Source organism: Amblyomma maculatum, chromosome 9, assembly GCF_055883805.1.
Source record: "Amblyomma maculatum isolate TAMU_Amacu chromosome 9, ASM5588380v1, whole genome shotgun sequence".
NCBI lineage: Eukaryota > Metazoa > Arthropoda > Arachnida > Ixodida > Ixodidae > Amblyomma > Amblyomma maculatum.
The window spans coordinates 15,483,239-15,508,713 of record NC_139352.1 but is presented as its reverse complement, the minus strand read 5'-3'; the positions used below and the strand labels follow the sequence as shown (position 1 = coordinate 15,508,713).

General features: G+C 44.3%; 1 protein-coding gene and 1 long non-coding RNA gene across 8 annotated transcripts in view; one reads left to right on the top strand and one right to left on the bottom strand.

Moving 5' to 3' along the window:
- LOC146178419 (uncharacterized) overlaps nucleotides 1-7,700 on the top strand; it is a 71,903-nt gene extending 64,203 nt beyond the window's left edge. For both annotated transcript variants that reach the window (XR_014700599.1, XR_014700598.1), the window contains one exon: nucleotides 7,562-7,700. This is a non-coding gene — a long non-coding RNA (uncharacterized LOC146178419). The remainder of the gene's footprint in view (nucleotides 1-7,561) is intronic.
- Nucleotides 1-20,091, bottom strand: part of Eogt (EGF-domain O-GlcNAc transferase) — a 48,339-nt gene extending 28,248 nt beyond the window's left edge. For 3 of the 6 annotated variants that reach the window (XR_014700597.1, XM_084578257.1, XM_084578258.1), the window contains exons 1-7: nucleotides 19,870-20,091; nucleotides 19,150-19,313; nucleotides 15,095-15,192; nucleotides 11,994-12,102; nucleotides 8,302-8,402; nucleotides 7,616-7,720; nucleotides 2,243-2,349 (exon numbers count right to left, since the gene is read on the bottom strand). Coding sequence is in view for 5 of the 6 variants with exons in the window: in XM_084578257.1 (XP_084434383.1) it covers nucleotides 2,243-2,349; nucleotides 7,616-7,720; nucleotides 8,302-8,402; nucleotides 11,994-12,102; nucleotides 15,095-15,192; nucleotides 19,150-19,313; nucleotides 19,870-19,921 (736 nt within the window). In the remaining variant the exon portion in view is untranslated. The remainder of the gene's footprint in view (nucleotides 1-2,242; nucleotides 2,350-7,615; nucleotides 7,721-8,301; nucleotides 8,403-11,993; nucleotides 12,103-15,094; nucleotides 15,193-19,149; nucleotides 19,314-19,869) is intronic. The other 3 variants (XM_084578256.1, XM_084578260.1, XM_084578259.1) reach the window with 1 other exon arrangement.
- Nucleotides 20,092-25,475: the final 5,384 nt, after the last annotated feature.

Genomic DNA, 25,475 nt, shown 5'->3' with positions numbered 1-25,475 from the left:
GATATGTGAAGTTAGAATCCCCTATAGTCCTGAGGACAACTGCCCACACGGCTGACCTGACCGAATCAAGAAGTTGAGGCAAGCACTGCCCCTCCATGGAGCAAACTGACACGCCATGAAGCAAGCAAAACCAAGCAAGCAAAACAAACAAGAAAGTGAGCTTGTTCTGCTATTCTTGTTTGGCCCACTGTATGTGCCAATAAATGTATGGGTAACAAATGCAGGAAGAAGAGAGAAATGAAAATAGCGCACAATGAAAAGTTCCTAGCCTTTTCTAGTACCGCTTAAATTTGAGAGGTCTGCTGTGGGGACCACAGATATACGAACTCTTTACCCTTCGTAAATTACTGATGCACGACCCTTGAACAGTTTATGGGCAGTTCTCATATGTAACACTCACAGTTGTGCTCCACTTAAGAAGCAAAAGGATTCACTGAATGTGCGGGAGCCGCAAGCACCAGAATAAGATTTCTTGGCATGAACAACTGCATGTAACAACAGCCATGACCAAGCGAAAAAAAAAGAAAACTTCGCACTGAGTGCTCTATTTTACATAAGCACAGCCACACTAAGCCAACAGGCTGAAAGTCACTATTACAGCAGAATCTTGATTATGAACACCAAGGAGCCACAATTCGTATCATCGAAATGAACCACAGAAAATGCATTTCCACACACCTGTTCGTGGTTCACAATCTCGATTATGAACACCAAGGAGCCACAATTCGTATCATCGAAATGAACCACAGAAAATGCATTTCCACACACCTGTTCATGGTTCACAAGATTCAGTTGTAACTGTACGCAAACACTCATGACGTCAGTAGTGGGCCTCGGTGGGCACAACCCCACTTACCACTCGCAGCGCGTACCATGCAACCAGCGCCCCCGCATTGACGATGTGCCCTAGGTATCACGCAGTGTACAAGGGTGCGACCACGGCTTGTGTGTTCATGTCATCAATTGTACACCAAAATTCATATCAGGTGTCATCACACCATCAAGATTCTATTGTACTGCAAGTACTTCCCTATGTGTTGCACTTTGTTCGTGTATCCAGTATGGATGTGCAGATCACACTGAATTGTGTAGTGCTTTTTTACAGAGGCCCAGAATGAAAGAACATTCCATGGGGCACTTTACATCCCTAAACTGCAATGAGGCGAAAGTATCTATGGTGCAGTAGACCGAAGCACTCCACTACTGCACCCCTTCTTCTCTGTTTTCACTCCCACCTTTGCGACGACGCGACAGCGTAAGCTACCAGCCAACATATAAAGCCCCGCTTTATCCAAACCATATGAACGTGCCTGCGTGGCCTAGGGACAACGTGAATCCAAGGGTCTTGGCAGGCTTATTCTGATATCACCCTCCCATATAAAAGGACAGGCTCAAGTTGGCAGCTCCTGCCAAACGTACTGTCAGGAAGCCCTACGTCCAGTTAGTACTCAGCCATGGCAGCTGCCAGCTACCGCCTCCGCGTTACGGACGGATGGACGGACACGATCCGCGAGCTTGAGCCATTAAAGGCTACTGCCTTAGTATCAATGACAACTGCATGCACGATGATGCAGATGATGAGCACTAGCTATGGAGACATAATCATGTTTTAATCAAAATTCAGTACATTCAATGTTCATGCCACTCATGCGGGCTGCTACAGACTTGGCCCGAGTCGGCCATCATTGATGCACTTGAATTCCACAAAAGCAAGCATGCAGGAAGTGAGGACAGCAACAAGGCAACGGCTCTTACTCTTCTGGATAAGCTTTGAACATCCTTTTACGGCCCCACCTGACCCAGTGTAGCTGCCTGACTACATGTAGTGTTAACATTTTTGGACATAACTGAGAGGCACTCATCCCACTCCCAGCTGCAAGTTGGTGGTCACTTCGAAGAGCAGGACATCGCACTAGACGAATTCCTGTCGAGTCCCTGGTCATTAGGGAAGTTCTGGCTTTTGTTGGTGCTTCGTCATCAAAAGTGCCGAGACTGTTTTATCCCTCTGATTAATGTTCTGTCGCTGCTTTGTTGCATTATTGTTTTCCCTTCCAAGTCTAATTGTACAGCAAGCACAGTTCCTTGCATCTGTGCTATTTAAAGCACAGGGCAAAGCGGCAGACAGAGCACACATCCCTCCAACTTTTATGTTTGCTGCAGACCACTTTCAGTCCACAAAATTATTACCAATTAGTACACCTTCCCCAGAATCCCTTGTGCCAAGAGCTCCAGTAGCACTCACTGGCATCAAGCTTCATCACGATGGTTGGCCTGTCCAGAATGATGTCGCAGCCCTCTCCCTCAGTCACCCGTTCCGGGAGCTCTTCAAAGTGCTCCAGCTCTGCAAACCTGTCGGAGAGTATGCCATCCTGAGAGCACTCATGGGGAAGGAAGGACATGCCCTAGGTTCTTCCCTGCCATGTCTCAATATGACTGAGTTCCTAATGAGTGACCCCTTTTTGAGACCCTTTTTTCTCCCGCGCTTGTGCCCCGCAAACTGCTGTTATAAATTCCCTGCTTGATTAGTACACCGACTGCGTAGGAATGCTGCAAGACGTGCCCACAGCCGTGTTCATTACCTGTCATCTGTCACTGCTTATCATTAATTATGACCAACATTAAGCCGAATATTTCATTTAGCTGAATACTGACTCTCAGCATTAGTTCACCTTAATTGTGCCCATCACCATCATCATCATTTTGTCGATACTTTACCTGTTGAATTAAGTAACTCATAAAAAGTTACCTTTACAAGATGCACACTGCCCAACCATCATCAACCATCATTTTCTTTTAACTGGCTCTTATCACTGTCAAATGCAAGCACTGAATTACCCAACCAACTACTCAGCAAAACTCCTTTTCACCACATAAACAGGATGGAAAATTCACTCAAGTAGAAGAAAAGGAACGTGTCCCATTCTTGAAACCAATTCCCTCCTGCCTTTCAATTGCCCTCTACAGCTGAGCAGACATCCACATATATTTTACTTTTACCCACAGCAAGAATTGCACAGAGCTGCGATTTTTCAAGGCTCACAAATTCATAACAAACATTTACTGAGGCTATTTTTTTAATTCTGTTAGTTTTCTTTGTTTGCTAGCTTTGCAGAATTTCATGCCCAAGCATATTAATTTTCAATTTGTCTTTCATAGCATCTCAATTCAGACTATTCCTATAGAAAACACTGCATTTGTGATGCCACAAACATATCTGGCACTTGTACTATGTCGCCTAAGAAATTTTATAAAGAGAATCGACACTCCCAGTTGTTATTTCATGAAGAGAATGCAGTAATGCTTGTGAAGCCATCACTGCATCAAGTGCAGCATTGTTTTAAGTCAAGAACAGAGTTTCTGTTTCAGTCCACTGCTTTCAGTGTGCTTGCAATAAGAAGAACATCAAATTTTGGCTGCATTTTTTTTTTCTCTTTTTGTAATGATCTGCAAGACATTGTGTGGGGTTGTAATAGGGGGATAAATGTGTTTTCCTCGCTTAGTCGCGGCTGACAGTCCAAATCGCCGACCCTACCCAATGAGCGCGTGGGATACCGAGCGCACATCGACCACTGAGGGCCGTGTGCTTGGGAACATAGGAACAACACGTGCTGACAAAAAACTGGCATTTATTGCTGCAATAACAACAACGCCAGCTAGAAATAAAACACGATAGTGTATCTAGGTCGTCCGACACACCAGCAGGGCTACGGGCAAATATTCGCACACACTAGAGCAGGGGATAAGCTTTGAGGCCGGACAGGGCGACCAGACGGGAAAAGTCACGCAAGGCTTCGCCGCGCTGGCAACTACGGAGTGCCGCGAGAATGCGTCGGGGCGCCGGCTCGCATCAAGTTCCTGATGCCCAAGCAAGCTTCCTACTTTCCCGCATCCGCAGTCACAAAGCCAGGGGTGGCGCTTGTGCTGCCACGACGCTGACGCCATCTCATGATAGCTAGAGTTACTACCACAGGGGAAAGCCGACTTTAAAAAGAATGAGGGGAGATCGTTCCCCACAATTGCTACACAGATAACAATAAAAAAAACAAAGACTGCTAAATATTTCAGAACGGAATTTTTCTGTCACGGTGTTTTGGTTTAAATTGCAGTGCAATGTCAAAGGTCACTATACAGGACAAGTGAAGCATGAATAAACTACGAAATAATTCCTGCTTTTTTTCCATCCTTTTGCAATTCCAGCCCTTGAGGCAGGGTGGCTTTATCATCGTAACTAATTAACACAATAAAAAACCAATTACGTGGCAGTTTTCTCTTTTGTACCTTACATGACCACTGCCTGGCCCCCGCATCCCAGCCTTTTGTTGGCTGATGAAAGTGGAACAGCTTAAGCGAGATATTCAGTTATGGCCAATTCCGAATACATATATCAACCTGGAAGTAAATTGCGAAGCAGTTCACTATACAGATCCTTTGACATATGAAATGCAGAGACAGATAAAATTTTTTGTAGCACAGAAGTACGAATGTACTGCACTTCCTTCAGGGAAGGTCCACCCACTAACGTACAGACAGCATCCCCATCACGTCACTAGGCCTTGCTACTAAATATCGAAGTTTCCACGGAGGACAATCTGTATAATTAGCCATAAACTACCATCAGAGGTCTAATAAAGCTAACGGTACAATATAAACAAATTAATCCGATATCCCGATTAAAGTAAGGTTGGCTATGCAGAAGGCTTCAGCTGCAAAGCAAGACTGGTAGGAGCTTGGGTCAGCTGGATTACTTCACCGCATGACACAATCTGTGCGAACGTCGGCTTCCCCACACAGCGGCAGTTTGCGGCCGCCGTCAGATTGAAGATTACCTCAAGCAATGCGTCCTGTTCCTAGCATCACACAATCTACTGCAGCCCAACGCAGCTTCACGTGCGAAATGTGATCGGGGCTCGGGCGACGCAATTCAGGCACACCCTTCTCACATCAAGCATCCTACGGACTACAGTGCGATCAATATGTTCAGTCAGTGCTCTGCACGCTTTCACTATTCAATGTAGACCATATTTCAATGTCGTCTTCATCATCAGCCAGACTATACCCAATGCAGGGCAAAGGCCTCTCCCATATTCCTCCAATTAAGCCGGTCCTGTGCTAGCTGCATGCACTTGACCCCTGCGAGCTTATTAACCTCAGGCGCCCACTTAACTTTCTACCACACCTTCCTATGCTTTAATTTTTTTGGAACCCAATTTTTTCCCCTAAACGACTATTAGTTATCCTCTCTTCACATTACGTGTCCTACCCAAGCCCATTTATTCTTCTTGATTTCCACTAGAATGTCATTAAGTCGAATTATTTCTGTGACCCACTCTTCATACTTACTGCCCCTTGATGTTAAACCTACCACTCCATTCCATAGCTGAGTTGTCCTCAGCTTAAGTAGAACTCTTTTTGTTAGCCTCCACATCTCAGCCCCATAGGTGAGTACAAATAAGATGTAACTGTTATATACTTTCCTCTTGAGCGATACCAGTAAGCTGCTAGTCATAATCTGCATGTACTTGCCAAATGCACTCCATCCCAATATTATTCTCCTAGTTATTTCCCTTTCAAGGTTTGGATCTGCAGTTAATGCCTGTCCAAAGTAGACATATTTCCCTACCACTTTCAGTGCTTCGCTACCTATTGTAAACTGCTGTTCCTTCTCGAGGCTGCTGAACATTACCTTAGTCTTCTGCATATTAATTGAGAGGCCTACCTTTTTTATTTTGCTATCTAGGTCATCCATCATTCCTTGCAATTTATCCTGAGTTATTTAGTAAGGCAATGTCATCAGCAAATCGTAGATTGCAGAGGTATTCTCCATCGAACTTTATCCCTAACTGCTCCCATTCCAATTCTCTGAATACTTCCTCTAAACAAGCTCGTGCCTCCTTGTTTAGCATCTTTCTTTATGGGAATTTTATTACATTTTTAACCAGAACTATGGTTGCTGTGCAGCCACTATAGATATCTTCCAGTATATGTTAACATACGGCTAATCTACACCTTGATTTCACAATGCCTGCATGACTGCTGAGGTTTCGAGTGAGTCAAATGCTTCCTCCTAATGAATGAAGGCTATGTGCAACGGCTGGTTATATTCAGAGAATTTTTCTACCACCTGATTGATAGTATGGATATGATAGATAGTACAGTAACTTTCTCGTAATGAATGAAGGCTATGTGCAATGACTGGTTATATTCAGACCATTTTTCTATCACCTGATTGATAGTATGGATATGATCGATAGTAGAGTAACCTTTCCGAAAACTTGCTTAATTCTTTGTCGCTTGAAGTGTAAGGTTGCCCTGATCCTATTAGCAACAACCTTACTAAATACCTTGTACGTAAGGGATAGTAAGCCGATTGGTCTGTAATTTTACAAGTCCTTTGCATCCCCTTTAAGATAATTTTGCGTTCTTCCATGATCCCAGTACTGTCGATGTCACCAGGCATTAAGTATACAGGGTGGCCAATTTTTCTAGTACAATATCCACCCCATCCTTCAACAGATCTGTAGTTACCTGATCCTCCCCAGTTGCATTCTCCCTTTTCATTGCTTCTAAGGTTTTCCTAACCTTGTCCTTCGTTACTGGCAGAACATCTAATTTGTCTTCACTACTGCCAATCACATTAATGTCCTGACTACTTCGGCTACAGTATAGGTCAGTAGGGAACTCCTCGGCTACTTTGACTGTGTTATCCATATTAGTAATGATATTGCCCACCGTGTCCCTTAGCGCATACATCTGATTTTTGCGCTATGCCCAATTTCTTCTTCATCGCTTTAAGGTTACTACAGTTCTATAGAGCATGCTCGATTTTCTCCATGTTACACTTCCTTATGTCAGACCCTTTGCACCAATTGATCAACTTTGTTAGCTCTGCCAGTTCTACCCTGCCTGTTGGGTTTGAGGCTTTCATACTTTGGGGTCTCTCAACCAAATCTTTCGTCAGCATAGATAATTTACTGGTATCTTCTCTAACTGTGCTGTTGCCTAGTTGTACTATGCACTCAGTAATTACCTTCTTCCAATTAAGTTAATTGGGTTCCCTTTAAGCAAGATTTAACTTTAGGAAATAAAAAAAGTTGCATGGAGTCAAATCAGGTGAATAAGGAGGATGCTCCATCACAGTAATGTTTTTGCTGGTCAGAAACTGCTTGACAGATAGGGTCATGTGAGCGGTGCACTGTCCTGGTGCAACAGCCATCCATCACTCCACAACTGTGACCTTTTTTCCTAATTTTTTCACGAAGTCTTTTTAATACTTCAATCAGCAGTAACAGTCTGACCACTGAGAACCCACTCAATCATTACAATTCCACTCTTTTTTTTAAGCTACACACTTAGTCTCGTTTCTTTTGTGTCACACCTCAGTATACTGATACCAATACAAAGAAGAAACCATGCAGCCAAGATTTGCTGTGCGTATCCCTTTTGTTTTAAAATGGTAATACTAGTTCCACTTGGTTTAGTTCAAAACAGTTGTGCGCAGGTGAGAGGGCATCCTTAAGGATGTGATGAATTAATCACCTCAAATTGTTTCCAAAATTCGCAGGGACTGCCCTCTGCAAGCAGCCAAAGGGGTATATAAGGCAGTGCAAGAACCCACCAAGACTGCAGGGGACTCTTGTGATCACCTTCAAGGCGAAGAGAGCCCCTGTCCAGCTGGCAGTGGCCCCCAACCATGCCCCGACCCAATATGTCCTCCCGGTACCTGTGACAAGGGATGATGTCAAGGAAGAATGCACAACGCTAGACAAAAATAAGCCTTTACAACAGTGCCAAGCCTGCATCTCATACAAACCAGTTAAACAGTTTTTACGAACATCTCATACAAACAGCTGTGGATGCAACGGAGGGATGCGCCACCAACATGCAAGCGAAAACTCTTTCGATTTCTGCTGCGGCGACGCAAAAACCTGTTTTGAGCTGTCGCGGCATCTCGAGCGGCTCGAGCGATGCAGTTCCGACAAGTTCCAACAAGCTCCATCCTACTATACTCTTGCTCCTTTTGAAACCAGGCGGCGCTGGTGTGTCTGATTTTAAGCGCGCCCCCTGGGTAGCACAGGTATCCTATAGAGCCCTGCTTGAGAAATCCTGCCCTGCAGCACTTATTGCAACAGAGGAAAAGAACTGCGCAAAAAAAAAAAAAAAAAAAAAAAGCACCGCCAAGAAAAAGCAGGCACTATAGGAAACAAAGCAAGACTCTGCACTAACTGAACAGCCAGCCACTGCTCAGAAAAGGCAAAAATAGCCATCAGCTTCTGTGTTCTCCGAAACATATGGGGGACTCACTTTACTGGCCCATTCATATGAAGCAGGCGCTGGAAGTCGAGACGGATGTTCTTAGCCCGACAGAGCTCCATGTGACGAACACATTCCAGCAGCGAAGCTCCCTGCAGTGGCAGCGATGAGACCATGAAACAAACAACAAAGGAATGACTCGCTTGTCTCACTGATAAGGGAATGCGCAAAACATGAAAGGCCCACTTCCTCCCTTCCCTTACAGTGCAGTTCAGGTGCCCACAGAAACAAGTGTGACAGATACTGCGCGTTTCCCTTCCTCTGAACCAATTAAAAAGAAAAAAAGCAGCACTGGCCAGCATGCAAAAGTCTAAGAGAGGCTTGTACATACTGCACCTGTCAGTGCTGTCACACATACCCATCACACCAGATCAAACTCAGCCGGCTGTGTATCTCTTGAACACAACAACACTGACAACTACCTAAGTACACGTGGAGTAGAATCTCAAATATACGATCACTGTTAGTAGGAATTTCGGGATGATACAAAATCGTAAAATGCCTTGGCAAGTATCCACTACATGCAGCGCGTTGATTTTTGGTTGCTCCAAACACTTCCCTTCTTCATTACGAATTCCGTGAACCATGACATCTTTGGGCTCTCTACGCAAGCAACCTGCATGTTATGGATGTCGTGACAGCCAATCACACTGTACACACCACAAGCAGTATGCAGTGGCATGCAGCAACCGTAAATAAATCCCATTTGTCATATATAAACAGTCTTGCATGTGTCCTGCTATTGTTTCCTCTACTTCCTGCATGGGCCCATGTCAAGCCAAGGCTAAGGGCCCAGATGGTTTACGTTTTTTTTTTTTTACTATTCGTGTGAATAAATTGATTTGATTGATAGAGTGATTGAAATAAATTAAAAATTAAATATGGATTTTATTCCTTTTCAATTACACAAATTTCACATAATAAACATTCCTCCCAGCCTTGTGAGATTTGTACTATCAATATTCTATCCAAATTGGTACTTGCGGTGGTTTAGTGCCCTGACATAATAGATTCTGATTTGCTGGGCTTGACCACAGCTGAAAAATGGTTTGGATGATCAAAGTGTCCAAATAAATCTGTGGACTTCAAGCCTAAGAGGAAGTGTAAATAGTAGAAACATAATTATCCTGCCTAGTGCCATGTTCAGCCTGCAAGAGAGAACACTGGCTTATATTTGAACCACAGCAACACACTAACCACATCCACACCACATGTCATAGTGCTCATGACTGATTTAGTTTGGAAAAGCAAACCTTTGACCTCTACAGGTTCTGAAGTATCAGTTACATGCATATGCACATATGCCTATGAGGTGCTGTAGTTGAACCTAGATACATCTATAATTCAATGCAGATTGCAAAATAGATTGCAAAATAGTTTGCATAACAGTTTGATATATCAATACTTCTATACAAAAAATGTAGCAGTAATCGAATATATGAAATTCCAAATATGAATCAAACATTTTTGTTATTCAAATCGTATTCGAAATGCTGATAATCATAATTTTCGAACATTCGAAAATTACTAACACACTGCAGTTTCATCGCAATGCTCGACCACATAGGCTATGCAATGAAGCAAGTGAAGCATCCTCAAAACTCGACAAGGCCATTCTGTGACGAGCGACCTTCACTTTTGTGAAGGGGGCCTTCCCGACAGTGTGTGCAAAGCCAAGCAGTTTCAGCCAGTTTTTCAGGCCCATTTAATAATTCGAGCTTTCGGTTGATTCAGACATTTTTTTTTTTTCTAGTCCCTTGAAGGACAAATTATTAAGAGTTTACTATATTCAGCAGCAATATGACAGTTTCAACCGGTTTCATGCAGGTCCTTCCTGCATAAAAAACAGTATATGGCATCCTGTACAAAATTTATAGTGTATTTTTCAGTAGAGCATGCAGTTTTGTGCAATTCTAGTTCAATTTTATTTGCAAATACCATGTTAATTCTGAAATAAACAAGACGAACAATGTTTCTTATTTTGAAATTTTCATTTCTTTCACTGATCAGATATTAATAATCGATTTGATATTCGGAGGCATTTTTTTCCCTATATTCGTATTCAATTTGTATTCAAAAATTCCAATACTCGCACACACCTAAAAAAAATTGGCAACAGATATATATGCCTATCTGTAACCTAGAAGCAAGGCTACACTGTGCACACAACCGCGACAAGCTTTTTTGCAGCGACATGGTGGCGGGGTACCATTCTCTAGATGTTGCTAGGCCTAACCCGCTTCGCCCACCACAGACAGTGCTAGCCAGTGCCTATCATAATACTTCTAATGCTGTTACCGGCAGACTAAATATAAAACAGTCTCCCTAATTAAGGCACAGCTGGCTTCTGCAACAGTTCTGGAAGTTAAGCAAGACAAACCACTAGGTTTTAGTTACGCTGGCTTCTGCATGAAGAAGTGATAAATAAAAGGGCATGGCACACCCACTGATATACATAAAGTTCCACTCAATAAGGATTTGATAAAAGCATACAACTCTATTATACTTTTCAATATAATTTTCAGAGATATTCTGACTGTTCGACATAAACTGTAATCAGTGACGCTTCTGGAAAAATGCAACATAGAGCAAGTTTTAGAGCACTAAAGTATTCAATATAGAACGCTCTGAAACAGAGGAACACCAATTAAAAGAGCAGTCTGTAGCAGTTAAATTTCCAGTCTGGAGCGCTTTGGAGAAATAAAATGCTGATTTGGAAGCACTCTGGAGACCTGGAACATGATACTTAAGTTTCAAAATCACTTAGGTTGGCAAAAGATGCTGGAAAAGTTAGTCTGATGCAAAGAGCATTACAACATTAGGTTGTCCCTATTGACACAAAATTGCACCTTGCATGTGTTCAATTTTGTTTTATGCTGTATAATTGAAAATATGTCACATAATGCTTACTTGAAAACAAAATAATTTTAACGTACTAGCAAGCCCTGCAGCTTGTGCAGATGTGCAGGTGCTTTCCACTTTTGTTTGCAAAGATGAATCTTCAATCAATCTCTTCCATATTAAAACCACTCAATTTTTCATTTAAGTCTGCTGGTTCTGTCAAATTTTATGCACACTGATGATTTGCTTAAGCAGAAGCAGTTAGTATTCATACCTAGTGGCCTCCATGATCCTTGTGAGCCAGGGAAGTCTAGGTCAAGCCCTGGTGTTAGCTGTACCAATTCTGCACAGAGTGCACACAAAGTCTGTACTAACTTTTCCCAATCTTCATTTCCTTTTTTTACATGGCAGAGTGCAGAGGTCAGCAGTGCAAACACAGCAGTAACATGCAATAGCGCCCATTTTCGCCATAGGCCATGCTGCCTGAGATTTTCACAAACAGACTTCGCAGGGGTGATTGCTGCTTATTCAGTCCAAAAATTTTGCGGCACAACATGGAATGCTACCTACGCATCATTGCCGTACCAACGCATAACGCCAATGCGGGCTTATGAGCAGCTTGGCACAAGCTCCCCAATTTTTACTCTGGTTTTGCATAATTTGGTGCATAAGCCATATGACTCAACATTCTACAACTAACAATGATGTTTCTATAACAGATTTAAAGTGAAAACAAAAGTGGTTCCAGACCAAATTCTGATGCCTCCCCTCATTAAAGCCTTTCATGCATTCAGTATGTGTCATGCACGCCTGTGATTGCAGCAGGGGAGACAACCGCTCACCGGTGCGTGTGGTCGACACAGAATGCTGAGCGTCTTCTTGCGCTCGTGGATGAAGCCAAAGTCGCCCTGGTTGAAAAAGAGCTGCTCCTGCTGCTGCTTGTTTGAAGCCCTGAAAGGGGAAGACAAAAAGGTCACCGTTTTTGCTCTGTTCACTCGCACAGAGGCCACGTTGTGAAATCATCATTTCGAGCAAACTCCAGGTGCACAACATTCTCACCAATGTCAAATTGAAGCCTTGGGTTCAGGCACAATGATGTGACTTTTTTTTTTTTCAAAAACAGCCACACTTTGTAAGAACCCCAAAAGGAGTTGGCTGAATTTGCCAGGGGACAGCAATAACATGTCTGATCCTGTTAAAATGTCACTTTAGAGGTTCTGATCAATTGTGTTGCACCCGTCTGTGCTCGCGTTATCAATTCCATAGCATTTGCCAAGCAAGAAAGGTTTACGAATAAAATTCGGGTAACCGCATCCTAACGTAGATGCATAAAGCCATTTCAACCCCACCAAGGCACTTTTGTTGTAGACCACAAGGTATATTATGAGCAACTACTGCATTTCCGTTCACCCAAGGCAAGGACCGACAGGGGAATGAACAAGGACGGCAGTTTCTATCAAAGTCCACTTGACATCAACGTTCGCACAAATTTTGTTTCAGTGCATTGCCAACGAGAACAGGCCCAAAGTCCTAAGAAGAGTTGACTCGCAGCGATGAAAAAAGTTATTTTAAGTGATGACAAGACTGCCAGCACTTAGTGTTCTCTGCATGTCAGGAAAGTCAGGCAAATGTGAGCATATTTTGGGTTTAATGCTGCGTTTATACAGGTAAATAAAGCTTTGTTAAATCCTTGCATGATGCCTCAAGCTATCACAGTTATTGATGGTTTCACTTTCAGCCAACGTCTGCTTGGATTACAATTCAGCTAGTTTACCTCGGTATTTTACCCTCGGTAGTGTTGTCATGGCAATGTACTTGTTCCTTGCGTTTATTTATAAGCAACTACGCTTCACTGACTACAAGCATGTAAACCTACTTTGTCAGCAAGTTTACTCAGCCTACCTCACCACTTTATTTATTTATTTGGAGAATATAGCAGACCAAATAGGCAAGAGGGGCTTCACCCACAGCACAAAACAACACAATCCAGACCAGCCATTGCATGCGACAGCAACGCACAGTATTACCGCCGCCTCAAAATGGGCTCGGAGTGGGAAAGCAAACAAACCGATTCATTTGCGAGATACAGGAACATAAAATTGCTGCAGGGAAGACAGTACTATTCTTGGAAAGAAACCCTGCTTATATTTTGTTCTAGAAAATCATGGAGCACGAGAAAAATTGTACCTCTGGTATTTCGCCTCTCTGGTAATAGGCAGGACGGAGAGCAAAGTGGATTTGGTTTTCCATAAGATGCACTTGTAAAAGAAGGTTACATGATTAAATTTTCTACATGCTTATAATGTATTAATATGGTTCTGCTGCATTATTAACCATTTTGCTGTCACGGATATACAGGTACGTTTTTACGCTTTCTCCCCACAGTGTGACTCACGTACTGGTACGTTCTCTACCGTGCATTCAAAACTTCGCGCCTGAGCGCGAAGCTGGTGCGCTTGGGCTGGCTGCGCCATTTGTCAAATCTTTCTACAAGCTCGTATTTCCGTCCCGCGCTGTGATGGTACCAGGGATGGGCAAGATACTTCAAAAAAGTATCTTCGATACCGATACTCAATACCCTGAAAAAGTGTATTTCCGATACCAATACAAGATACAGAACCAAAATCAATTTCTGATACAGATACTCTGTACTGCATCAATGATACTTCGATACATCAATAAAATCCCAATATAATAAAGGTGGTAATATGATTAGCGGCGTTAGGAAATTTGACCGTGCTTTCTGCAATCTTTAGTGCATTCCTAGTATGTAGTTTTCCAGAAAGGGCTGAAACGAATCCGACAGCATGAAGTTATTGAAGCTCCTCTGTCTGTGCAGCTGGCCTTGTAAGAACTTCTTATTGGATTGAAGCCATTGTTGCAAATAAATGATCAATACACAAGCAGCCCAGCGAAAAATTTCTTTAAACTAAGGCTCTTCATACGAACCGACCTGCAGGCACCTGGCGGTATATACATACACATCTGAAACTTTTACTGTTGTTTTTAATTCTATAAAACACGTTACTTACCCTGTGGCCCCTGCATTCTCTCTGTGCTAAAAGGTGCAACCTCGTGCGTTTAGAGAACTCAGCAGTTATTTTGTCATTAGTGCGATAACGGACTTTGGAAGCTATGCATACTGTTCAAAACTAGAAAGAAAACAACAAAAATAACATGGCTGAACGTTTTTATTAGCCCAGAAGGAGCCCGATGTAGACGTGCTAAAATGAAGCAAATGAGAAAGCCTCTCTACATATGCACACGAGCACGCCCCAGCGTTATATTGGATGAAGATGCCTTTTATCAGCAGGTAAGGGTGAAAATCATAGTCGCATCGACTCAAGGATGCTGAAGCTAGTTAGGTAACTCATGTTTCAATAGCGTTGCTTGAGAACTATGGCTGGTTGTAAATAAAAGATAGAAGTTTTCTTTTTTTTAACAGAGTGGCTAATATGGTGTCAATCAATTCGCATGTTTATTTTAAAAGTGTAACAAGCTTTGCTTTTAAGAAACAAATATATCTTTACAAATTTCATTCAAAGTTTGCTAAAAGGGTTTTGGCAAAAAAAAGTTGTTTGAAAATGCATATTTATTTAAACTTATTGCATTCATAACTTTCATGTTAAATATTGCGCAAAAATTTAGGCATAACAGTTTTTCGAGAAACAAAGCCAAATGAAAGTCTAGTGCGGAATTACAGAGAATGGATTTGTTTCCAATCTAACGCTGTAGACTACAAGAACGGCAGTTAGCCGACTGCATCGTGGCTGACTGAGGTCTTAGAAGTTCGTGTTCTTGCCGTCAAGCAGAACCAACACGCGGAGTCTAGGGGTTTGGAGAAGGGTCGGGCATAATTTACTGCGACATACACTGAGCCCGCATGCTTGACGAGAATCAGATGCCGCAGAGGAAACATACAGCAATGTCAGAACCAACTCACCAACCAGCTGAATCATCGGGGCACTTGGTTGGGCTGTACCTCTCTCGCACCGAGCAGTTTGGCTCGTATCCCCAGCAACTCGTGCCATTGATGTGGTGCTGCAGAAAGTTCCCCAGCGAGGGAGAAAGCCCGGACTGAGTTCAGTTCCTGATATACCTCCAGCAAGGGCAGTGCTCACAGTGAAAACTACAGCTACCAAATATCAATTCTTGAAACAACTATACTGAGCTCTGCAAACATTTGCAGTGACGGTAGCATGAAAAACAAGGACAAATTAAAGAACATGATCTCATTGTAGAAGAAACATGCTGCAGTAAGGTGGAAAGTTAGGTCAGTTAAATTGGATTCGTAGTGAACACAACATATAGTGCAGAGCTTTTTATCAACCAAATTCATAGTGAAGGTATGACATGACATATAGCACTTGCTTAAACCAGGGCTTCATATCTATGGCAGGTAGTCTTGCACATAATGTGGTAGCTTACGAATGTATATGGTAATGAGTATTTGTAAGGTAAGTTAGCACAAGCAGAAATTGAGGTTGGTTTGGTTTACGGGGTTTAACGTCTCAAAGCGACTCAGGCTATCAGAGAGGCCGTAGTGGACGGCTTCGGAGATTCGACCACCTGGGGTTTAACATGGTGACCATTTGGGCTAGTTGGTGCGAATCTAACATAGTGAACCAGCGAAAGGCACGTGTACTTCTTTTCTTGTGTTTCTGTGTCTTTCGCTGGTTCAATATGCTAGATTCACCTGAGGTTCTTTATTGTGCACTGACATCTCACAGCACAAGGGCACCTTGTTTTATCTTCACCGAAAAGTGGCCACCACGGCCGGGATTCAATCCCGCATCGATTCTTGAGCACAGCAGCCGAGCGCCTTAACCACTGCACCACCATGGCGAGGCACACACATTAACGAATTAAAGTTTAGGTGAGTAGCGAAATGCATGTACGCAAATAAGGATCCACCAGGGGATCTGCAGACAGGGGCCATTAAAACCCTATTGTTTAAAAAAGTAGGGACACGAAATTTTTGTGCTGCACTTTTGTGTTGTAAATAGTACGTAGCGATTCTGTATGGATAGAGCATGGTGTTAGAAGCCCAAAATCGCATTACATAAGTTATTATCGTATTATTAGTAAGCAGCAGTTTCGGTTTCGGTTCGTATTTGCCATGTTTTTACTTGACGTCAAAAAAGAAAAGACATAACATTGAAATGTCACGTGGACCAAAAACTCATGACGTCAACAAGTAGGTGTGACTCCGCCGTATGCAAGGCCGTATGTTTTCACGGCGGAGTCACACTGCGGAAACAGCTGGTCATTTGCATCTGTAAACGTGATGTTTACGTCGTTTTGGCGATCCTGTCACGCCGCACCAACACGAACTATTCAGAAACAGGCAGTTGCCGCCTGAGGGCAGCTGTCGTCAACTCGCTCTCAGATTGTTGCTCGTAGCAGTGCCGATGTCGACTGCTCGCTTCGCTACAGTTTTGCCCAAATTCCTACGTTATGTGAGCGGCTAGGAAAAAAATAAGAACCGACAGACGCTTTGATTATGGAAGGAGCGCGTGTAAAATATCGCGAGTATATAGCTTGAATCGTACTGATCGAAGCACCGCTTTTGTGCGCCGTTTTGAGTGCCGCTTCATGTGTGCGAATCTGGAGATTGCTGAGACAAAATTCACATTTTAGCAAATGAAACTGGTCCTCTAATATAGTTTTGGCAGCAGTGAACTGAAATCAACAATTGCTTACGTCGCAGAACGCACGTACAACCACCACGAAGCGCCAGTGTGCCGAGCAATGCTGAAAGCGGCCCGGAACAGTAGTCGGCGCTACTTGAGGACAGTCCGATTGAGGACAGTCCGATTGAGGCCGATTGAGGACAGTCGCCATACACACATTTTATCAAGCTTATTTTATTATGAGATAGGCATCCTATAGTAAAGCGGCGACAGAACACGAACGTTTATTACAGCGTTGAGTCGCTGACCCGTCCGGCGAAACCGACTAGGCCTAGTGATGAGTAGGGCAAGCATAGAGTAGCACAGTTCGTCGCCTGCGGGAGGCGCCGTTGCCGAAGGCTCCACATTTGTTCAGGCATGCTACTGCTGCACGAGTGTATCAGCAGTCCTGATAACATGTCTTTTCTGGTACAAAGCCAAGCAGTACGTGTTCACTGCCTCCCTGCCGCACCGCCGACCACTCCAGTTGCGGCTACAGCGACCGACAACAACCCTGTCCGCTGACTGTTGCTGCGCCATCGGCGGCAGCCTTCGTAAATTTTAGTGAATGAATATTGCCATAAAGCCTAATTTTGGCTACAGTGAGCCATCGTGCTGTCAGAACACTGCCACACTGTTATATGTACGGGTGCAATAGAACGGCCAAAACAAGCTGACCAACAGTATCGTCTCTTACATCAGAAAACTGTGTGATGATGTCACAAATACTTGATTATGTTTTTTTCAGTGAACCTACGTCACAGTCAATGCGATAGCGATGGGTATGGAATGTGAAAGGGAGCATTTCCAGAAACTGTAAAAAAAAAATTAAAATATCTTCTATGCCTCCCTTAAATATAATACTTGACTGTGATGATCTTCAAACACAAAGGAAGCGCGTGACAAGCTTTGCACAACCTTGTAATTTCATGTCTCTACCCCTTTAAAGGCCAAGCTTTAAGTGTCCCTTCAATTTTTCTACATGCATCCAAACTGACAGTTATGGCCCTCCTGCAGCCTGGCAAAAGAGTTTCTCGTAATGTGCAAAAGCCATTTTGTGCGAGACCCCCAGTGTATAAAAAAAAGAAAACAAAAACTAGCATACAACCAAAATGCTGAAGCCTCAGAAATGCAGCAGAAGCAGTCCCTCCTTGAGGGACGAAAAGACCGCATTAAGATTCTCTCCTACAAGGGACAGAAAAATCGTGTGACAGGATGGTGGTGCCCTTCCATAACTGTAAGCAATTCGCTTGGCATGGTTGTGATAATTGTGAGATTTGTGTCAAGAAGGAACTGGCAAACCACACGAGCCATATTACTAGCCATATGGCCAACAGTCACAGCAGTGATTCTACAAATGGCGTAATGGAGAATCAACTTCTCTCAGAAGCTAAAGGGTAGCACCATGAGAGTGAAGCCAGAACTTTCGGGATATGGTAACATTTTATGAAGGGTGCATGCACAGTCTTCCCCAAAAGTAATCAGGTAACATCATTTCTTCCTCAGCCGTGCAGTGGAGCCCTGTTGGCACAACTGAAGCTCTAAATCTCTGCAAGCTAACGAGAATGCTTGACCTCAGCTTTCGAGACATTTTGATCTTTACCATGCAAACTTCTCTGCCTGGCAACTTTTGGCAAGAATGTACACGACTAGGCAAGATAATACTGAACTATGACTTTTATTTTACTGTGCTTAATTCTAGTAACTGCTGTACACTCGGTGATTTCACACATATGTATAATGCATGTACTTTTGTTATCTGTAAGGCACCTGGACCCACCTAAAGCTTTTGTAATGGCTTTTAGTCCCAACTCCTCCTCAGTAAAGAACAGAGTTGAAAAACTGTATATGCCTGAAAGTTTTTTTGTTTTGTTTTTTTCCCAGACCATTTACATTCTGATTTATAAAAACGGTGCAACAGCACTGAGGAGGCTATCCGGAACAAAGCATGTCTGACGCAGAGAACCTATGGGGAATCAGAAGCCCAATTTTTTCATTTAATGCAGCACATTTGGGCTCCACTGAATGGCACATCAGTGAACTTCGCTGCCAGGTCACTTTTGTCAAAGGGAGTACATGTTCCTGAAAGCTTGTATTTCTGATTTTTTTTCTTCGCATCATTTACCGTCTGATCTAGAGATGGTGCAAGAGCACCGGGCTAGGGGAAAGTTATCTCACAGAGTGACCAGTCTGGTGTGAGAACCTCAAGGGGAATCGCTACTCCGGCTTTTCCATTCAACGCATCTTGCATTTAAGCTCTGCGATTTCCTTCCGTCTCCCAGTGCTCTAATTACTGCGGCACAACACCTTCCGCCCATCTGCACACCTTGTACGGACAAGAACCGTCTTCCAGACAGCTCCGCGCAGCCTCCGGGTTGTTCCGGAAGAAAGGTCCCATGTGCTCGTCGGGCAGCCTGACGTCGTACAGCTTACGGCAGGTCGCTGGTGAGTCGGACGCCGTGATCACGGTTACGGTGACTACGAAAATGCCTGCGCCGAGGGTCATGCAAAACGTCGGCAAAGAGGTCACTCTGTGCCGTCGTTTAAAAGAACAATTTATACCAAGACGAACCGCAAGGCGCAAACGTCCACCCGATGCGCACTTCTCAACAATGCGTGGGATTATGCAAGGATCACTTCAGATGCGCTATACTGAGCTCGCAGGAAAAGAAACGCGCTGGCGGGCACAGAGAACCGCAACGATTTAATAAAAATGTGGAGTAAGCATAGGCAAGTATACTAGTTTTTTTTTTTTTTTTTTTTTTTTTTTTTTTTTTTTGTTTACTGTCGCCTGCAGTGCGTTGGTGCTGAAGATCAACAGGTTTCCGGCTCATCTGAATCACAGAGAAAATACATTGAATTTCACCGTTGACACCCGTGACAAAGTTTGTAAGCAACGTCCTGCTCACGTGCGATAAGCATCATCAGCGAAACTGAAACGAGTTCTAAGTCTAGGAAACATAAAGACCACTAAAGACTCGATGCTCGTGAACTGTCAACTGAAGGCAGAACTGTCAGCCGTCGAAACAGTCAATCAACCACTCACGTTGTACGAAATGCATGCTTCTCGGAGTCAACTCAGCAGATCGTGCCCACATGTTTGATTCGGCAGTCAAACTTTTTTACACCAGCTGCACTTCACATGCTTCACATGCCGGGCAACTTCGGCAACTTCCAGGCCGGTGTCGCATGCTGTCTGACGCTGCCCACGACCGGTCTCGGAGGAGAGCGCACCGTGGCGCACCCGCTCTTCCTCGAGAACTCGAGACCGGCCGTGGCCTGCCCCTGTTTTCTTGACTTTCCACAAGGTGGCACTAGCTTCTGACTCTCCGCTGCGGCTAATGCATTGCAGCGGTCGCTCTCGGGAGATTTTCAGCGCGTAACTGTCTCTGTGGAATGAAGATATTCGCAGATTTTACTGGTGAACATTCGCGTTTTCATTCCCTGAAGCTTCTGTCGCATCGCGGCTTCGGCGGTGCTGGCCTGAGGTAAGAAGGATATTGGGGGAAAACGCTGAGCCCAGCCTGGCGACAGAAGCGCCGCCGCATCGTGCTTACGTCACAGAGTTTTTCAGTTGATGGTAATAAAGGTTTTCTTTTGAAAGACATGCTTACCGTGATTTATTCCATGCGATACGGTGCTCGGTGCACGACTTTTACAATGAAGTGGCCTCCCAGACAACACACCAACTCCCAGGGACGTCCCGTTTAAATCCCTATCTTCCACATCCTAGCAGGGTAATCCGCGGGACGTCCCTGCTAGCTCCCTTCTGGGCTATGTTCAAACCTCCAGAGAAGGATCTCCATGGGACGTCCCATTTAGTTGTCCTTTTGTAAGACCATATGCTAAACACATTCCACGGCAGTTGTAAGGGATCATGCACCCTGTCGCACAAAAGCTAGTAAACAAGAGCCACACAAATTCGCCTAAAATGTCAAACAAAAGGCATAATCACTATAACTAGAACTTGGCGCCGTCCCTGCTACGACACAGTTGCTAACTAAATTTCAGTTGCGCTTTTCCAGGAGGCTATGTTGCGGGGTTGCAACTGATTGTTCATCGTAGTATTTCAGAGCATATGAACAGCGAATGTAAGCTCATAATTGCATTAGCTGATGCATGGGAATTGGTTCCTTTGGAAAATATATAAAAGGCGGTCATGAAATATGCTGCATTACATGCAGCCTACCATGATATGAGAGGTAAGGTTCAATGGGAATCGTGTTCGCAAAAAGGGCATATGCCAATTGCAACAGTTAAATGTGACGCCCAACTAGCCCGTGGCGCCCAATTTCTCCGAAGAACACAAATCAGCTCTAACTAATGGCTTTATTTTTATTGTAAACAAATAAATGAAGAGGCTCAGTTAACAGAATGTGACATGTGACCTTGGTTAACTGTACTGCTAACAAAATATATAACTATGTACATATGCTTGCACATAGACACTCTTGTTGTGGAGTATATATTTAAGTGCTTGAGAAGTGTGGTGATCTCAAAATTGCAACTCCTCTGTTCTTCGCAAAGTTTGAATATGTTCGTAACTTCTCTGTGTGTAATTTCGCAAGAACCGCAAGGTTTTCGCTGTGTGGTTATTATGCATAGTATGCGACACCCAGTATATAAGCACATGCAGAAAATGTGTATAGTACAGGTTGCAGCATGCAGTGTTCAATGCCCGGAATACTGTTTTGCACATGGGCGCTTATCGAGTAAGTAAAATGTTTTTTAGGCAAATATATATGTTTTGAATCGTTAGTTCAACACAAAATAATTATAACTAGAAAGTTTAAGAATGATCACCTCCAGCATAGTGGTTTTCCCGTTAAAATTCAACTCTGCCTCCAATTATTCCCAAATCATCCCTACCCTAATTGCCCCAATACAAATTAAAGATGGCAACTTGAGTCTGTTCATAACACCACAATGAGCTGAAATTCATAATTGTATGCTTCTTACGAGGCATCGACAAGTCAGTGCCTAGAATAACCAGAGGAAAATCTTCTAAACAATGTCCCAATAAGTTCCTAAAATACCCCAAACATGTCCCACCTCGGTATTGTTTGGGACGTCCTGAGGAAGTCACTTGTTTCATATGGAATGTTCTGGGCATTTTTGTGGGACTTCTCCGGACTTCCCTAGGACATCCAAACTCCCATAATCAGAATACCTGGGATGTCTCTGGGACGTATGTGTGTTGTCTGGGCTGTATGAATGATTTTAGAGGTCCAAAGCACTTCGATCGTTATAAAGGCATATTTGGTTGTAGTACCATTGCATTTACTGAATGCATCAATACATACATTTTCAATTATGGCTGCTGTTAGTGAAATGTAGACAAGTTTATCTCCGCACTTTCATAAAGCTTTCAGCAAGATTTTAATAAAGTGACGTCTCGGTGTTTGTGTGCGCGTTACGAAAATTGAACCAGGACACCACTTCATTGAAATCTTGCTCCGTGGTTAAAGCACTCGACTGAAAAGTGTGCCATCCTCAGCGCGCGGCAATGGGAGAGAGGCGGACAGATTCTTTCTCTTTCTCTATGCCGGAGCCAAGGCCGGAACGATGAAAAGCGTAGGTGGCGCTGTCAGTCGCAGGAGCACATCAGAAGCGCGCGCGCCGCAGAGGAAAGGCTCGGGGCGTCTGCTTCTGCGGCTCGTGTCCTGCGTTAATTTCGTTGCAGAGCATTGTTTCTCTGTCGTACTATATGATATGTTGTTGATGGTTGGTCAAGTAAGATAACACACGTCTGCAGATAGCACAGTCAGAGTTCCAGTTCGTCTCCATTGGCTCCTGTGCCCTCCCCTACTGAACGCTTTTTCTCGTTTTTTCTTTTTTTGCTTACTGCGCGCCCTTTTTGATTGACGAGCTTGACCGCTTGGTTCACGAGGGAAGGTTCGAGGGCATCGAAGCTACATTGAATACTCTTCCTCCAGATTAAGCACAGCTCTAAGCCGCAGCTATATTGCAGTATATGTGGCTTGAAAGTTTGTGCACAATTAAAATGCAGTAATTTTTTTGCGTATTTCATTTCGAGCAAATCATGCGCGCACAAAAATGAGAAAATGAATTCATCTGAAACTTCACCACGGAGATCTTCATCCGTCTGCGGAGCTTGCAAAGCTCGTAAACAGTCACATTTTGTTTTTTTAGTTCAGAAATTATGATTAATGCGAGCAGCATCCGTGATTTTGCGGTGTTTTTTTCAAAGCTCAGAGGTTCCCGAGCCTGGATGTCATACCCATGATAGAGAAATGGCGCTTCGCATGTAGTGACTTTCTATGTCTAGATGCGATTCCATTTTTATGTGAAATGACTAAACCAAGAGCAGAGCTCTAGAGTAGAACAAATAAAGCATCTGAAGATGAGGAGGTGCAAATAATCGTTTTTGAGGGCTCTATTTAATGGCTCTGGCCGCGTCTTGTGTGCTTTCAAATTTAGCAGCTTAATTAATTCATTAACGTGCTTGTAGTACATTTTCATATAATTCTGTAGCATTTCATATAATTCTGTAGCACTGACGTCATGTGACGTCTTGGCGATGGCGACGATGATGACAGTGTCTGCTCTCTTCTGTGCTGGAAACAATGTTGCAGCCGGGCACTTTCACAGCATGGGAAATCCAAGGGCAGTCTAGAGAAAGCATGTGAACCCTAAAACCAAACATGACGTCATAAGATATACATGACCCATGATGTTGTTCGTGACGTCATATATGACGTCACATTTTTGGGCCAATAAGCGTTTTCAGCCGAGCCATCGTGAAACGCTTGTCCGTTGTGTGGCTGTTCAGTAAAGATAACGGGTTGCCCGACAAGCAGTGGGACAGCTTGTACATCGTCTCTGATAGCATGAATCTGGACGTCGGCCATAGCCTGGTCCACCGACAACCTCACGTCACCTCCGGCGCGAGGTGGACGATCAGCAGATGCCGCTACGTAGTCGTTTTCTCAGACGTGATGTGAACGTCGAGCATCCAGTGGCTGATACAGCATCTTGGGCTGATCTGCTTCATGACGTCCATTCAATCATAGAGCCGTTTCAGGCAATGCAGCAACTCATCTGGGCTTGCGTAGTCTTGAACGCTGAGGGACCGCACCAGATCGTCGCGTCCAGTGATGATGTACTCGATGCAAGCTGCTTCACCGATATTGCAGCGCCTTGCTTTGGCCAGCTTCTCAGTATATTAGATTGGAAAACGTTTATTGTCAGCATTGAACAATATGTGGGCACTACACTTATGGCAAATTCAAGTGGGAGAGCAGGCGCACTCGAGAGCACTTCGAAAGTGCTCCAAAACAAGCGGGCGCCTTCTAGTGGGAGAGCAGAAGTAGAATCACTGGCTTCCAATAGTAGAGGAGGAGGGCTTTTCCTCCGGAGAGTACCTGAGTGCACTCCCAGCTGCTCCCTCGTCTAAAGCGAGTGTGGAAAGCGTCATGTCCGCGCCATCTTTGTTTTTTTGTCTCTCTCAAGTCGGCGATGCTCAAAATGGCAGCTGCAAAGCGTCGGCGCTCGGCGAGCGGAAAGCAATGCTCAGGTGCTGTATGCATGTTTGAGAATCGCTGCTGTATTTGAAAGGGCCAAAGGAGGCAGATCGCCGCACTATGAGAACAAAGGCATACAAAACAAGCGGTTCTACATGGAGCGTTGGCCTCTCCTCGTGTTGCAACTGCCGCCACTGCGGGCAGGCGGAGAATGCTGGGGAGAGAAGTGTGGTCAGATCGTCGTGGCGCACTGCTCTCGACACGCAGAGAGCGTTCCCGTGGGAGGACAGTTACACCCTCGCTCGGCGTGCTCCTGTACTGCTCTGTACTGCTCGACGCCTCTGCTCTCGTCCCCCCAACTGAATGCGCTATTAAATAGGCTCGAGTTAGTGGCTCTCGGCGACCTTATGAGCCCACGCAGTAGCCCGAATTTGCGTCAACGGATCAGAGCTGGCCAGTATAGTCTCCCCTGCTCTAAAAAAGGGACTGATATCCTTCTTTCATGATTCCATGTTCTGGAATGTGCATTGGAAACTGAATGCCGAAGGAAACGCTCTCTTCACATTTCAGTTTTCCAGTCTGCCCAAGTTGGTTCGTAGTTCATAGACATCTATGAGACCATCATACCACGTCTTCCTGACGCCCTGGAGGTTTGTGAAGGCAAAGTAAATGGTCTGCTGGTCACTCCAACAGTAGGCCGCAGTCAGATTGTCCATTTTTTTGAGCCACGTCTAGACTGTTGGCTGGTCGTGTGGAGACTGGTCAAATAGTGGGACCAGTGGTGCGCTCGCCGTGGCCAGTCGTCCATCCACGACACCTGATATGCGGCTGCCAACAGGTGGTATAGTGACGAGTGGGCCGCTTGCATTAGCTGGGCTGCTCCCTGCAATGCCTCTCAAACTGCCGTCTGGATCGCAGCCTGCATCAGCACCCAGAAGTCGAAGGCACCGGGTACTGTTTTGTTAGGGTTGTCCATGACTTGGCTGTTTGTCGTTTCAGTGTTCATAGATCATTTCGCCGTTGAGCTGCGTGTCATCTTCGTTTTGTACTCTATCGTCATTCATAGAGCGAGCCGGTCGAGGTACCTTGCCCGCAGGTCCTCCATTTGTTGTTCTCGAAGGCAGCATGATGGTGACTTTTCGCGTTTGAAGCTTTTTAGAGAAACTCG